The sequence below is a fragment of the Capricornis sumatraensis genome, chromosome 15 (genome assembly GCF_032405125.1).
Source record: "Capricornis sumatraensis isolate serow.1 chromosome 15, serow.2, whole genome shotgun sequence".
Taxonomy (NCBI): Eukaryota; Metazoa; Chordata; class Mammalia; order Artiodactyla; family Bovidae; genus Capricornis; species Capricornis sumatraensis.
Window position 1 is genome coordinate 34,378,933 of NC_091083.1, and position 16,357 is coordinate 34,395,289.

The 16,357-nt window shown below is 43.0% G+C and overlaps 1 protein-coding gene across 1 annotated transcript in view; it reads right to left on the minus strand.

The window, feature by feature from the left end:
* Positions 1-1,994: 1,994 nt before the first annotated feature.
* Positions 1,995-16,357, minus strand: part of CUBN (cubilin) — a 272,488-nt gene continuing 258,125 nt past the window's right edge. The window contains exons 61-67 of the mRNA XM_068987509.1: positions 14,819-14,981; positions 14,247-14,452; positions 12,476-12,623; positions 11,383-11,564; positions 8,140-8,305; positions 5,752-5,987; positions 1,995-2,102 (exon numbers count right to left, since the gene is read on the minus strand). Of these exons, the coding sequence (XP_068843610.1) occupies positions 1,995-2,102; positions 5,752-5,987; positions 8,140-8,305; positions 11,383-11,564; positions 12,476-12,623; positions 14,247-14,452; positions 14,819-14,981 (1,209 nt within the window). The remainder of the gene's footprint in view (positions 2,103-5,751; positions 5,988-8,139; positions 8,306-11,382; positions 11,565-12,475; positions 12,624-14,246; positions 14,453-14,818; positions 14,982-16,357) is intronic.

Here is a 16,357-nt window from a genome sequence, read left to right on the forward strand (position 1 = left end):
AGTCAGGCTGCCATACTTAATACGTTCACACTTAATCCTTCTGGCTGGATGGGAGGCACTTTCTTGGGTGGCTGCTGAGGTTAAAATCACCATTCCATCACTGAAGTTTTACAAACTTATTCCTACCTCGTTTTCCTCAACTGTAAAATGGAGGTGATTGCTCTCAGATTTCCATGAGTGATGAGAGAAGGATGCCTGGCATAAAGCAAATGCTACTGATGTGAGTTCTCCTTTTTCTTAATAAAATTAACTATGTTACTATTCCCTTGAAGAGAATGTGGTGGATTTTTAACAAATTCCATTGACTAATAAAATAGAGTTGAAATTTAGGAGATGATAACAAGTAGGAGTAACCCAGGCATCACCCAGCCCCAAACTAACATTGGCCCATCCATCCCTGGGGTTTTCTTCACAGGTGCTTTAAGTGCCAGGAGATCCCAGGCCTGTGGTGGCCTCTGGCTGACTTATCCCAGGCAGTTCCCTGAAGGTCAGATGAGCGTGACTTTGTCCAGTGACGGCTAACTTAACCTTGAAGACCAAAAGGCAGATGTTCAGTTCTTCCCACTAAGGTCCAGCTCTTTAGGGAGACAGACAAGAAGAGGAGAAAAGATCACATGGTTGGTGGAAGCCTGGCTCCCCTGACTCCTGAGCTCCGTTTACTTCCAAGTAAGACTGGCCCTCATCCACTCTTCAAGCCCATTCATTTTATGTTGTTGTTGTTGTATTCCATTTATGGCCTACAGAATGGGAGAAAACATTCTTATTTCCTGTTTTTCATTTAAAAATTACATACTAAGATTGACTATTCTGTCTTTGCTTGGTAGATGCACTTTCTGAATATGCTCACATGCCTCCTAGAAATAACTCTTTAAAATGACTTTTGTAGACGCTGTGCCTCTAATGATGCAATCACCAATCCGATCATCTCTTACTGTTTGACAGCTGCATATGCTAATCTTCCTTTCAGGTAAAACTACTATTTCATAGGTTATTGTTCAACTTTCTCCAAATTCTGTATCTCTGTGATTCATTTTTAGATAAAAAAGCTAAATCTTGTATCTATTCCCATCAAATTTCGTCTCGAGAGTTTCAGTCCATTGTTCCAGCTTTGTCGAGAACTTGGGTTTGATGGTCTCTTCATCATGTTCACCATTCTTTCCAATAGAGTCATCCACAAAGTTGATGTATCCACCCATGATAGAGCTAAGGTGAGACTGTCTCATTTAGGGGGCTCTGTAGTCTGTGCAGGTATCATTCCCCTGGCATTTGAGTAGCAGAGTAAGATGAAGTAACACATTTGATAATGTCTTTCATTCATTTGGTCCCATGTTCTTCATAAGACTTAACTTTGTATTTTTAACCTAATGTCTCTGGATTTAAAATAGCAGAATACTTGATCAAAGCATCCTAACTAGGTATAACTTCACATCTCGTGTAGTTAAACTCCAAATAGACAACCGTGGCACATAGGGAAACTGGGCCGGAGAGTTAAGGAAGTTGCTGGAAAGGCTAAAATTCAGGCAACTTGGCTCTGGAGTTCCTATCCTGAATGAGGCATACACTTTGTCAAAATAGAACTATTCAACTTGAAGTTTTACACAGTGAAAGACACATTTCCGTGAGTTAAAAAGAACATGCAGCACTACTGTTGAGATTTCAGTAACGTTTATCATCCCCAATTTGACATTCACAGAGAAAACCATACTTCTATTTATTAACTTCTGAAAATGTACAGCACACAGGCCATAATCATATCCAACCCTTTAAGGGATTCTAGAAATTTTCAGATCAAAATACCAGATTAAAGAAGCTATGTTCTACATTCAAAAAATAAGTGCAAATGTTGATTCCACGTGTACTTTGATGAAACACATAAAAGTTCAGATTATTCTCAGTGGCACAGGCAGAGGGTCAGGTATCCTGTCCAGCGTGAGGCCGGAGGGTCCAGCCCCTGCAGAAAATCCAAGGTGCTGGGCAGACCCGGCCTCACTGGGCTAGCTGGCCCAGGTTAACCGGAGTGCTGATGGTCGGGCCGCATACTCCGCGTGAAATTTTATGAAGACATGATGTGATGAGGCCACAAAGGGAGCTATATCAGTGTCCTAAAATTGAAAAAAAAAAAAAAGAGAGAAGTAACAAATTATATATTTCACAAATTTGAACATTTTCCCAGAAATGTCAGATGTAGTAAAGAAGTACAACATAAAGAAGCCTTCTAGAATTTTCAGTAAGCCTGCATATGTGTCTAGAAGTGATCTTGCCAAGTATTAATGTAGAGACTTTACACAAGAATATTGCTGGGGGTGCGGGGTAAGGAGCAATGGGGAGTGACTGCTAATGGATACAGGGTTTCCTTCTGGAGTACAAGAATGTTCTAAAATCAAGCACAGTGACAACAGCTTTGTGGCTCTGGGAACTGACTAAAAGTTACTGAATTTTACCCTTTAAGTAGACGATTTCTATGGTATGTGAATTGCATCTCAATAAAACTGTCACTAAACTTTCAATTTCCAATTCAAGTTCTTATTGAAATTTTCATTTTTCTGATGGGAAACACAACTTATGTCTGCAACTAAAATGAACATCTGAATAAAGTATATAACTCCCTTCACCAACACCTGTACTTTCCTTTGGGGGATGATTTTCATATCCTTTGTGGGGAACAGTTGTGTGTGTGTGTATCTGTGTGTGTAGAAAGAGTGGGTAGATAGGTCTCTTTCCTTCTCCAATTATTAGCACTAGGGATATTAAAAAATGAACCAAACACACGAAAAGGGGAACAGTTCTGTATGTGTATCTCTGTGTGTGTATGTGTGTGTGTGGAAAGAGTGGATATATTGGTCTCTTTCCTTCTCCAGTTATTAGCACTGCTACTGCTGCTAAGTCACTTCAGTCGTGTCCGACTCTTGTGTGACCCCATAGACAGCAGCCCACCAGGCTCCCCCGTCCCTGGGATTCTCCAGGCAAGAACACTGCAGTGGGTTGCCATTTCTAGGGATATAAAAAAATGAACCAAACATGCAAAAAGCCCTGCTCTCATGAAGCTGACATCCCAGTAGGAGAGGTGAGGTAGGAAATAAGTCAGTAACAATGTACAGAAGCAAAGCACATCACACAGGGTCAAGGCTGCAGTCTGGGGCCCTGCTCCTCTGGTTCTGCTCAGGTCCCCTGCCTCAGTCCTACCCAGAGTCATCAAAAACAAAAAACAAGACGACTTATTTCCAAGACAGTAAAGTATTCAGGTGAGCACAGCACAGGGATTCTTTTTCCTAAAAAGAGATACCAAGGGATACAACAATGGTACAATTGCTGTGTGCACACCCTTTTTCTTTCCATTTCAACCTGCTCCCAAATTTCTACTTGTTCTTCTGTGCTGACAAACTAGTATGAGCAGATTACAAAAATTTTAAACTCCTTTCTCTTTAAAAAAATTTAAACTCCTCCTTACTTTCCTGTCATTTTTTTAATGCGTCTAGATGTTCAGATTCTGTAAGTCAGATGCCGGTGAGCAATGACAGTTATCATAAAAGAAAACATTTTCCAATGATTGTATGATTAGCTATCCAAGGAGGGACTCCCACTGTTTTTCTGTAAATACACTGACCCTGCTGGGCTTAACACACTAAATAAATCAATGGTATCTTTAAAAAATAAAACAATCACTCTTGAAACTAGGTCTAAATTTACTAAAGAAAATTTAAAACTGGGAAAATACTACAAACATCAATAGTTAAGAAAAGGAGACATATCTAATTACAGACTTGAATTTAATGTGACATTGGTTTAAATGGCAGTATTCTCTCTCAGTGCCTCAGTTTTCTTTTATCTGCAAAGTCCAGGGATTACATGGGATTGTATATTTGAAAGTCACTGAAAACCAAAAAAAAAAAAAGTCATACAGACATAAAGATATTGTGAAAATAATCTTTTTTTGAAATTTTCACAAATTTCTTTCTTTCTTTCTTTTTGGCTGCACAGTGCAGTTTGTGGGATCTTAGTTTCCCAGCAGGGACAGAACCTGGGCCATGGCACTGAAAGCACCGAGTCCTAACCACTAGACCCCTGGGGAATTCCTACAAATCTCAACTAAATGTCTAAGGCCTAGTTAGCTTCCAAATCTGACATGTGACTCATTTACTGGGATCTCTTTTCTGTGGGTCCCTGTAAATAACTGCAAGACAGTATCCACTAGTCAGGTGACCCAAATTTCTCCCTCAATAATTAGCTCTGTGTATAGGGACAGAGCTACCTGAGAGTTGATTGATGTGTTGTCTATAAACCAGAGGAGCCTCGTTCCAGAAATTAGGCCGCACCCATGCAACAGAAAACCACCCAGTGATTAAATATGATAGCCCACTTTACCTAATGATATGGTTAAGATGTTAATGATATATCAGTCAGTGGAAAAAAAAACCAAACCACAAAACAGGATAAAATATGTGTGTGTATGGAAATATATTCCCCAAAAGTGTTTAGAGGAATATATGGGAGAATTCTCAGAGTTTTAGAAAAGTCTTATATATATATATATATATATATTTTTTTTTGATAATACCATTAATCAATTTTATAAACTGTAAGTTATATTCTAAAAACTCTAGATTTCCAGCAGAAGCAATTCTCTGTTAATTTGATCAGAAAGCATACATGAGCAAAGAGCGAAACAGTAAGAAACTGCTAACTTCTCATCAGTAGTCATGCGTCCCTTGCATGGAAGCTCTGGACACACCCACCCACTTGCACATAAAACAAACGGCAGCGAGGGGGGATTAAGCAATGTTGAGTCAACATCCGAATCTACTGGAGGGCTCAGGGGAGATCTGAGATTTACAAAAACAAACTCTCAGTTCCCAGGACAACTGTTAATATTCCTGTGAATTTCTTCAAAGAGTTCCCACAATTTTCAGCAAGCAGTGAATGGAATGGAGCCAGGCATCCAACATTTCTATACAGTCAGCCCTCTGTAAGGACAGGTTCCACATCGCAGATTCACCCAACCACAGAATCCAGCAGATACAGAACCTGTGGATACAGAATCCGCAGATACGTGGGACGGACTGTACTCACTAGGCCAGTTTTTATAAGGGATCTGAGCACCTGAGAATGTGGTATCTGTGGGGGGTCATGGGACCGATCCCCCGCAGGTACAGAGATAAGACTGTAATTCTAGTCATGCAGAAATAACATGGATGGGCAACCCTGGACAGTGCCATTAAACCACACATGGAACTTCCACAAAGCAGCAGGCCACAGGTGCTCCCCCAGAAACTTTGATTCTATGGGCTGAGTGGGGACTGGAAGTCTGTGATGCTAAATAACTGCATACGTAATTTTGATGCACAGTCAAGTTTGGTAACAGTTAATACCGGTGGCTGGGTCGGTAAAGAATCTGCCTGTAATGCAGGAGACCTGTATTTGATCCCTGGGTCGGGAAGATCCCCTAGAGGAGAAAATGGCAACCCATTCCAGTATTCTTGCCTGGTAAATCCCACGGACAGAGGAGCCTGGTGGGCTAAAGTCAGGTATGACATAGAGACTAAACCACCACTACCACATTATTAATTTAATGAAAAGTCCACTAGGTGGCACTCGTGCTCCGCAAATAAACAGGAAAGTTAGAAAACTGAGTTTGTATTAATAAAAGTACGTTGTGCTCTGTGATTGCATGTCTGCCTTTAAACATGCCCTTTAAAGCTACTTTAATTATTTTAAAGTGATAATTGGATTTGTTTAAAAGCTTGTTCTACTCACTGCGCCACAATAGGGCCCGGAGGATGGAGAATTAGCATCGGGTCCATCGTAGAGCAGGAGGTAGTTGTGGACACATTCTCCGGGATCGTCGATGCTGATAAAGTAAAAGCTGATGGTGACTGGTCTTCCAGCAGGAGCAAGGATGGCCCATTCACAGTGAGTATTGTTTGGGTAAGTGCCCGGATAGTCAGGGCTGGTGACCGAGCCACTGTCTCCATAAAGAGTCCCACCACAGCCTGCCAGGAAACAGCAGCACGAAGTTGGATTCAGTCAAGCAGAAACCATCCACTGTGCTTTAGTGCCCTTAAGACAATGCGACACATTTTCCTAAGGTGCTGAGACTCCTTGCGGGAAAAGTGGAGGCAGAAACCCTTTTCCTGTGCCTTCATGGGCTACATTCTTCTCCTCCATCACCACCTGCCCCCTCCATCCCCACCTCCACCATATATTCCTTCCCCTGCAGCTCACCACTTAGGACCGACTTCCTCCAGGTCTGTGTTTTGAAAATAGTGAGTTGAGAATGCAATGGGAAAAGCAAGATCTTGATAAAGTAACTGCAGGAGAGAGTGAAGTCAACCTTGGGTACTTTGGTGGTATAGGTACTTGGATTGATCTCGAGTACTTTGACTCAAAGGCAGTGACTTGGTGATGATGTGGGTAAAGTAAAATTAAAAGGGAAATTCTGGGGCAGGATCACAGAAACAGGTGTTTTATTTTAGGTTTTGGCAGTAATTTGTCATTTTTGTTGTTTGTTCAGTAGCTCAGTCGTGTCTGACTCTCTGTGACCCTATGGACTGCAACACCCCAGGCTTCTCTGTCCTTCACCATCCCCCAGAGTTTGCTCAAACTCATGTCCATTGAGGCAGTAATTACTTTACTAAAAAAAAAGTGACTTTACCAGGCATAGAACTGACAGCTCCAAGACTAATATGCTTAAAAAGTCAAAGTTTATTTTCTTTTTTCTTTTTGGCCAAGTCATGTGGCATGTGGGGGTCTTAGTTCCCTGACCAGGGACTGAACCCACACCTCCTGCAGTGGAAGCACAAAATCTTAACCGCTGGACCACCAAGGTAGTTCCCCTTCCCTCCCAAAGAGAAAGCCAAAGCTTTTTAAGTATCAGTGTTAATTTTTTTGGTTTGTCAGTTTGCACAGGAAATCTATCATGATTTAGACCAGATGGCATGGGCATCCAGATACGCTGTACACAGGAAGAAACTGGAGAGCATAATTAAAGAGCACAGAGCTGGGTTTCTGACCAGTGGGGGTGTGGGCCTGCCTCTGCCACAGTCTGGCTGTGCATTTAAGGCAACTCATCAATTGGGTGTTTCATTTCCTTATCTGTAAAATTAAGGCATAGAGATCATCTTTTACTTTTGTGCAGGTACCAAGAAATTATTATCCACAATTGTCTTGACAGAATCCCTTTGTAGTCACTCGGCATATTTAAATAAATCATTTCCACATTCTTATTTTGAAAGTTTTTAGATATTCTCAGGGCCATTTCATAAAAATATTCTTTCTTTCTTGAGTTGAATGTATTGACATGACTTAAATTTCCTTCACTCATCAGTAAACAGCCAACCCAAACTGCAGGAAGGTGCTTACTGCCCTGTAAGAGCCATTAATCTCCAGGACTGTCCAGGAATGAGAGGGCCTCCAAGGAACACAGCTGCGTAGATGTACTCAAGTATGTGTTTGTAACTTTTTGGCAAACTTTTATTTAATTTTCAGAGAAGTACACCTTGATGATCAAACCAAAAGTTAAAAATATGACAAAAATCGGCTTCTCTGGTGGCTCAGTGGTAAAGAATCTGCCTGCCAGTGTAGGAGACGCCAGTTCACTCCCTCGTCTGGGAAATCCCACATGCCTTGAAGCAACTAAGCCCATGTACCACAGTGACTGAGCCTGTGCTCTAGAGCCCAGGAGCTTCAACTATGGAGCCCACCTACTTCAACTACTGAAGCCTGCGCCCTAGAGCCCATGCTTCACAACAAAAGAAAGCAGCCCAACGAGAAGCCCGCACACCGCAAGGAAGAGTAGCCTCCGCTCTCCATGACTAGAGAAAAGCCCCCTTAGGAAGGGCTAGCACAGCACAGTCAAAAATAAATAAATGCATATGTGACAAAATCAAAATGTATAAACTACAAAATCTTTATACATTATCTGTGCCTCATATGTAGATATGCATTCTTTAGAGAAATAATAAATACAAGTAGAATTTTTAAAATCTATAATTTCATCATTAAAAAAATCTCTCTTTTTAACAGAAAATGATCAAGTACACAGATTGGGGAGAAAGATGAGGTCCCTTTAACTGTCTTTTCTATGAGACACTGTGTGTTTTTCTTGGCTGCATCACTTGACCTGACAAAGTGCCAGTGTCTTACCAGAGGGTGAAGAGGTCCAGATAATTTCATATCCACGACCGGAAGTTGCACCATCACTCTTAAATCGAAGGTATAGTTCATGACTCTGGGAGAAAATGGGATTTGGCAGCAGAGTCCCACAGTATGTGCCCAGTAATGGCGAACTGCTCTCACTTCCGTTCCTGACCTTTAAAAATGCAGCGTTAATGATGACACTTTAACATATAGTACCTTCTTTTCTGATCTATCATTCCTCTACATTAAGACATGAGACTATCTGAATAACTTTTTTGAGGAAAACTTTGTCTTTTTATATACACTTACACTCAGACGGCACCTTCATTTGCAAAGGAGAGAAACATGCAATTTGTAAATCAAAAACTATTTACACTTGGATTTAGAAATATGTATTCATCTCCAGCAGTTAAAACACGGAGGTATGTTTCTGCTGATATAACCAACTAGTTGATTGCTGTATAACAAAACTAGTTATATCTTTGTTCTTGGGAGATGCTTCAAAGAATGCAGCTAAAGTGACCTTTAAAAAGATGCAGGGATAAAAATAGCTGCATCGTTCCCAGTTAACTCTGTTGTAGTCTATTCATCATACCGCAGTTATGCTTTTATCTCTCCTTAAAAATGGCTCGACTATAAAGGGGCCATGAAAAAACAACATACAAAGTGTGATAAAGTCAAAACAAATGAATTTCTATATGGGAGAAGGACATAATTAAAACAATCTATAAAATTTCTGACTGTTTAGATATATTTTAAAAATACACTGTGAAGCTGAATAGATTTCTTAAATAAAAAAAAATCATTGCATGGTGTAGACACACGTGGAAACAGGAAACGAGCTGGCGTGTGAGTGTGGTACCCACACTGTGAATTCAATCAAATTCTGCCCTCCAGCCTGGTCCCGCTACACATTCACAATCAGCCCCACTTGGAGGAGGACTCTTGAGGGCTATGAAGACACGTGATCCAGGAGTCTGGGCTGAATCCAGCCCCTCCTGGATGGATGCTGACTTTATTGAGTTGATACCTGTATTTAAAATCCTGAAAGCGCCTCTGTTTCCTTTATAATCCCATAGTTTACCATGCAGTTAATTGTTGGTTGTCTTAAGTCACAGAATGTTTTCAGAGGTGTGGTAGGTGGTCTGGTCAGGTTGTGTTGCTCAGGAGATATCCCCCACCACAGCTTTTTGTTTGTTTGTTTTACCACAAGACTTGTGGGATCTTAGTTTCCCGACCAGGGATCGAACCTGGGCCTCAGCAATGAAAGCACTGTCCTAACCACTAGACCACGACAGGAGTCCCTGGAGAGATTCCTTTTAGGTCTATAGAGTAGCCAGCAGGAGAGAAAAATGCCTTTCTAGATTATTCTGCTAAGTGTTTATACAAAGTAGCCTTGCTGTGGGTGGAGCAGCCAGTTCACAGACAGCAGACAGAAGTCCAGCTGCCCTACTCATCTCGATATGGGTCTTTTCCCTCTGGATCCTCTTTAGAAAGCTGATGCTCTAAAAGAAGGAGCAGGATAGTCATTCTCACAGAATATGCCAATGAATTGTCCTTTTCATTTCTCTCTGCACAGGAGGAATGGGACAGGAGGGCAGAGAGCATCTCTGGGAGTGCAGATGAGCCTGAAAGGGTTGCTAAAGGCAAAGGCAGATTTCAAATGGGGTCAAGAGCTTGGCCTTCGAGGGGTATAATACATTCAGAATCCTCATTGATAAATTTCCATTCTCATCATCTTTAACATGAATGGAATGCTGAGGCTGCAGTAAACCGTGCCAGAATCTTCCCGCTGAAAACCAGAAACAGTTGGGCTTTGCAGGCCTGAGCTGCCATTTCCTGTCTTTGCTTATTGGACAGAAGTTTCAGGCCCATTTCTATGGGTTAAGGCACAGCGGCTGGAGAGTTGCCCTTGCCTCCCAGCATCCAAAGGCAAACAGCAGAGTTCACGCTAGTCACTAACGGGCAACTCAGGCTTGACGTGAACCAGGAGTAGCTGCACTGTGACTCTGAACTGTCTGGATGGTTCATCCTTTTTCTGTGTCTCACTCCATCTCTCACTTCTGCTTTATGCTCCATGGAACCGTTCAGCCTCCATGGTGGGTACGTATGTAGGTCTGAGTTTAGTAACCTGATTGATGCCAACAAGACTGTCCTCTCATCTCCTCCCTGCTACATCCATGTCCTCCCAGTTTCTACCATGGGTAAGGTTCCCCATGAAAAGGCATGCGCTTCCTCAGAATTTTACACTCTAGGCTGAGCATAGTCATTAACCAAGGACTTAGATGAATTCTATTGTGGGGCGGGGGTGGGGGTGGGGGGGCGCGGGCACTTTCCAGGATAATAAAACCCCATAACAGGTGTAGGGGAACAAACTGACTTTTTGGAAACCTTGCCAGAGATTCACATGTACATGAAACATAGCCAACTTAGGGACTCTCGGGTTAAGATTTAGGTGTGAATTCAATTCACAGAGGGATTCAGCATCTTTGTACTCAGCAACTCAGTTTACTTCCTAAGAATGAATGCATTTCCAACAGAGTCTGCAAAGGACACAGGAGAGAACGCTACAGTTTTTACAGCAAAATATAGGTGCTAAGCCCCAGACAAGGGAGGGTTCTCTCTCAGTGTGTTTTGGGGGAAGGAGGGTAGGGTGGGTAGGGGACAGGCAAGCAGCAAAGGTGCTCCAGAGGAGGGGGGAGAAACAGAGTGTTCCTCTTGTGTCTGCCAAACAGGTGGTCAAGGAGACACTCTCCGTAGAGAACACTGAAGATGCCCCAAACATACTGTGGCCATCAGCAAAATCAGGCAAACGATTTAGTATCATTTCTTATTAAAGTCAGACACGTCTTCCATCTCCAAAATTAGCACTTTGCACTTGACCTCCCTCTGGTCCTTCCAGTCTCAAGCCACATATCAGTGCCTTCAAGATGCCTTCTCTGTCCCCAGATGGGTTAAGTGCCCCTAACCTTGCTGGCTGTTGGTCAACAAGAGCAGACTACTTCCTGTCTTGTCTTTCCCATGGATTGTGAGCCTCCAGGGAACCCTGACTATATGTCTTGTTCCGTCCTGGATTTCCCATGTCTGGATCTTGGAGATAGTCGGTATTTAGGGGCTGAAGGGATGATGAACAATTTAATGAAATGAGGAAGGAATATGATTAGCAGTAGCAGAGGGAACAGTGACAAATCTTGAGGGATCCAGCATCTTTTACATAGTTCCTTTACACGGTATTCAGACGCGTGTTACCTCCAAGAAGTCATGTGTGCAGCCACTTGAGTCCTCGATGCCAAATGAGTGAAAGAAGAGGGAGATGGTGTGGCTGTCGGGGGCTGTGAGCACGGCTGTGCAGTCCATGTCACTGGGGTAGTCACTTGGCCAGCCAGGACTCCGCAGGTTGCCAAATGCCTTCTTATATTCTCGATTGCAACCTTAGAGGAAAGACAGCATCATAATTAATGTATGCATCCCAATAGTTAGTGCTCCTTCAACTTGACAGGAATAATTCAAGAAGATTATTAAATCGGAGCAAACTTCAGAAAAAAGCTAATCTAGCTCCTCCATTTACCTCTGAGATGACTGAGAACCCAAGATCTGAGGTGGACAGCGTGCTGGGCAAACACAGCGCAGTGTCTTACCACAAAACATCCTAGTGTGAAATGTGAAATATGAAGGCTCTCCTGTGAAGATGAGCATTCCAGCACTCTCTGCACTTTTCTGGTGATCCGGAGGTGGAATTGGCTGACATTTAGACTCTGGACATACAGACTCTACCTCCAAGACAGAGTTTTGTCTGAGGATGTTTCCTCAAATACCTTGGTGAATTGTTCGTTCTGATACAACTGGCAAATGATAGCTTTCGACCATTTTTGGTAAAAATACCCTGAGTGTTTTTGTTTGTTTTAACTAAAGGCAGCTTTGGTTTTAATCAAGCTTGAAACAAACATCACATAAAGTGTTCTCTTGAAATCAATTTCTTGATGACAGTGAACAAGTAACTCTTTCAAGGCTCCTTGGTTTTTCCAAAGTAATTTTCTAATACATAGTGATTTCTCTATGTGGTTAAGAGCATAATTAACATAGTAACTGGTATATATTTTTAATTAACAACATGAACTTAATATCCTGCATTCTCAACATTTTAGTTAGTATTTCATTTGCTTTAACTCTCCAGAAGCCAGCTTTAGTCATTTACTAAATGGGGCTAGGCTTCTGGTAAAGTCTTACTTCATCTGGGTGTGGTTTGTGTCAACAAACCTTAATTTACTCACAGGCGTAAACTCCAGCAGTAATTGTAATAATGGCAGTTTTTCTGAATGAAAGATTAAATCCCCAAGCTCACCTGCAATCTGATAGGTAAAACCCACTCTGGAGTTTATATTGAAAGCTTCTGATTTGAAAACGATGACTGCGGTGCTCGTGGAGGAGTAAAACGTGGGCACGGCTGACACATTTCCACTGCAGAAGCGAATTCCTGGGTTTCCATTACTCTGAAATGGAATGGAAGCCAAGGGTCAGTAGGTTTAGTTTCAAAAGAGAATAGGCCACAGCAGAAATTAAACTGCATATAAAAATACAGTATAAGTATTTAACCATGGAGACCAATTATGGAGTTTAAAGCACTCTGCAGTAAGATGTCACCTTGGCCATGGAAGTGACAGATGTCTCACATCTGAGGGGTGGGTGAGAGGTGGAGAGGTTTCTGCTGAAACCACAGGGCAGCCCCCTGCCTACCGAAAACAGGACCGTCCCCCTCACCCCAAGTCCTCTCTAAGGGCTATGCTGTTGTCAGAGCTCAGCCAGGCTGCTGGAGCTCACTACAGTTCACCTGGGGCGTCTCCGTTGTTCGGAAGACCCTACGACTAACCAACACTGTTCCTGGCCCTCTCTCACCACCCTTTAGCAAACTTGCAGTGTACGAGTTGCTCCTTAAACTGCAGCGAGACATTCCACGTATTCCCAGGTGCCTCCACCAGGCAGCATCCTCAGTTCAGGATTCCTACACTCTAATCCCATCGTTCTCTTTATGTCAACCACCTAGTCACATGATGTTGATGCCCAAATCCTCAGGTATTCTGTGACCATCACACTTTTACAGTCAACAATCCAACATCTTACCCCATGAGCAATTCAGACTGATCCATTTTCTAAAAAACAAAACAACTTTTCTCTGTTTTTTTAAACTATGAATATAGTCCCCCTAGACTGGTACCAAATGGCTTCTTAACCGAACCCTCCAATTTGTTCTACACACAGATCCCGCTGACTACAGAGGGGCCTCTGCCTGGAGCACTGCAAGCAGAACGCCAGAGACGCACGTCAAAAACTCCGGTTAACGGCCTGAAACGATCCCATCCTTGTTAATCGGCCATACTCCAATACAAAATGAAAAGTTTCTTAAAAATTCAGGTTAATTGGGGAATCAGTCTCTGTGGATGGGGCACAAGGGCAGGCACTTTTTTGTTTCAGTTTATTTTTAATTGGACGATAATTGCTTTACAATGATGTGTTGGTTTCTGCTGTACAACAGTGTGTGCGTGTATGTTACTAGCTCAGTCGTGTCCGACCCTTTGCGACCCCATGGACTGTAGCCCGCAGGCTCCTCTGTCCATGGAATTCTCCAGGCAAGAATACTGCAGTGGGTTGCCGGGCCTTTCTCCAGGTCAACAATGTGAATCAGCCGTAAGTATACGTATGTCCCTGCCTTCTTGAGCCTGCCTCCCACTCCCACACCCCGCCCTCCAGGTCATCACGGAGCATGGAGCTGGGCTCCCTGAGCTGTGCAGCAGCTTCCCACCAGCCATCTATTTCACACATGGTGGTGGAGATTGCCAGTGCCACCCTCCCAGTTCATCCCTCCCTCACCTTCCCTCTCCGTGGCCACAGTCTGTTCTCTACTTCAGGGCCAGGCACTTTTGCCAAGACACCCAGATGGCAAGTAGGCACACAACCTACAGACCAAGTTCAGGTTTCTTAATGCCTATAAATAGAGGGTGTCATAAAAGGCTAGGAGTAACTTTGAGAACTTATCCAGTCATGCCCTCATTACTTCAAGTGTTTTGCAAATACTGATGAAAAGGTTATAGTGTTTCTGTCATTCATACAATTGTTACCTCCAGTGGGTCCTGAAACTCTAAGTAGTTCTGGTTGCAGTCTTGAGAGTGCAGCTGAAATGCCCACACAGTTATCTCGACCTGCTGATGCAGGGGAGCTTCAATGACCCAAGTACAGGTGGCAAGGGGGACATTTGGGTCTGATGAATTGGGTGATGAAATACTTTGTGGGGTATGAGTTGCATTAAATGTTCCTCCACAAGGCACTGAGATGGGAAATAAAAAACAACTTAGAAGACATTTTACTTGTAACTCATCACACATAAAATATTTAAAATTCTATTTTCCTTGTTCTTCCAACCCAAAGGAGCTGTATTTATATCATTCTAGGAAGGATTTACATTATACATTCTTGACTAAGAATTGCACCAAATTTGTACCATGGATTAAACACAAAGTAATTAATAGGGTGTTTAGTAACTGACATTGAGCTCAGATAGTAATTAACATTGAGTTTAGTAATGAATACTGAGGTTAGTAATTAACATTGAGTATAGATATAATCATGTCATTATTTTGAGTGCATAAATACACGTGTTTTATAACATGTAAAAATGTCTCAGTTTACTCACTGTCCATGATGGTATATGTAGCATTAAATCCTTCTCTTTCTAAAGTCAAGTCACTGACAAATTGAACTGTAAGGAAGTTTCCAGAAGAGATAAAGGGGGCAGGTACGGTGGAACCACAGAATGTTCCAGCCAAGTTGGCATTTTCACTGTCCCCATCATATAACTGAAAAGAAAAACAGCTCATTAGTTATCCATTAGTCACAAAGAAGTTGCATATTTTACACTAAAATGCACATGAAGTTACAAGAGGTCATAGTTAAGAATCTTACACTAATGTTCTTAATGCTGGTTTTAATTTAGGAACTGAATTGTTATCGAATCAATTACGCTATAATGATTTTCAGTAAAAATCTAGTATAATGGCCTACAATTTTTTTCTCATTAGCAAAGTCATATTTGATTTAAAAAATAATGTGTCATTAGAGCCACAAACCCATCACCACCTTCACCTCTGTCCCGACTAACGGCGCAGGTCCAAGCCATTGTGACCTCTTGCCTGATTCTCATCGCATCTTCCCACGGATGCCCCCGGTCCTGCTCTTGACCCTCTACACTCTGTTTTCAACACACCAGCCAGAGGATACAGTTTAAGTGTTAGTCAGACCAGGTTGCTGCTCCGCTAAGAGCTCTCCTAAGCCCTCCCCACCCACTCAAAGCCGTGGCTAGGGCCTCTGCGGCCTGATAGAACCTGCTCCCACTCCTACTCCTGGGCTTTCCCAGCTGAACTCTTAATGGCCTCCACTTTGTTTGCTCTGCTCCTGGAGTGAAACAGGTGCTCCGGCATCCTCGCTACTGTACCTGGAATGTTCTCCTGTTTATTCACATGGTTTCATTCCCCTCTGTTAAGTCTTGACTTAAACATCACTGACTCAGTAGACTTCCCTGACCACTCCCCTCCTCATGTGAGATCTTAGATTGCCCACCAGGGATCTAACCTGCACCGCCTGCATTGGAAGGTGAAGTCTTAACCACTGGACCACAGGGAAGCCCCCCAAGTCATCTTTGTGTCAGTTAATGGCTAAAGCCCAGCACCTCAGCCACCCTCGACTGCCCTGTCTCCTTCTGAACCCCCATCGATTCTGCTCCACCTTCACCCTCTGTCCCAAGGGCTCCATCTCTGGTGTTCCCACAGTGCTTCCTCACCTATACTGTGGTAACAGTTTTCATAGCCCTGACTCCACAGAGCATTCTCCCCTGGCTGCCTGAACATCTGTAAGCTTAGAACAGGCAAAGAGTCTGCTTGGCCTGCCATGTCCCCGGGGCCGGAACCTGAGGATTCCTCTCCAGTGCTGACATGGATCTTGGGGTACTTCTGGAGTCTCCACTCGAGAGGAAAACCGAGGGTTCCGCCAACATCAAGAGGAGCGCCATTTCCGCCTCGTGGCTTCTCATTGCATCTTCACTTAAATCCACCCTCTTTAGCATGGTCTGCAAGGCCCCTCTTGTCTGGCCTGGGCTGCTCTTCACACTTGCCTGCTCCTCTGAGGTGTGCTGTGCTTAGTCATTCAGTCGTGTCCAACTCTTTGTGACCCTATAGAG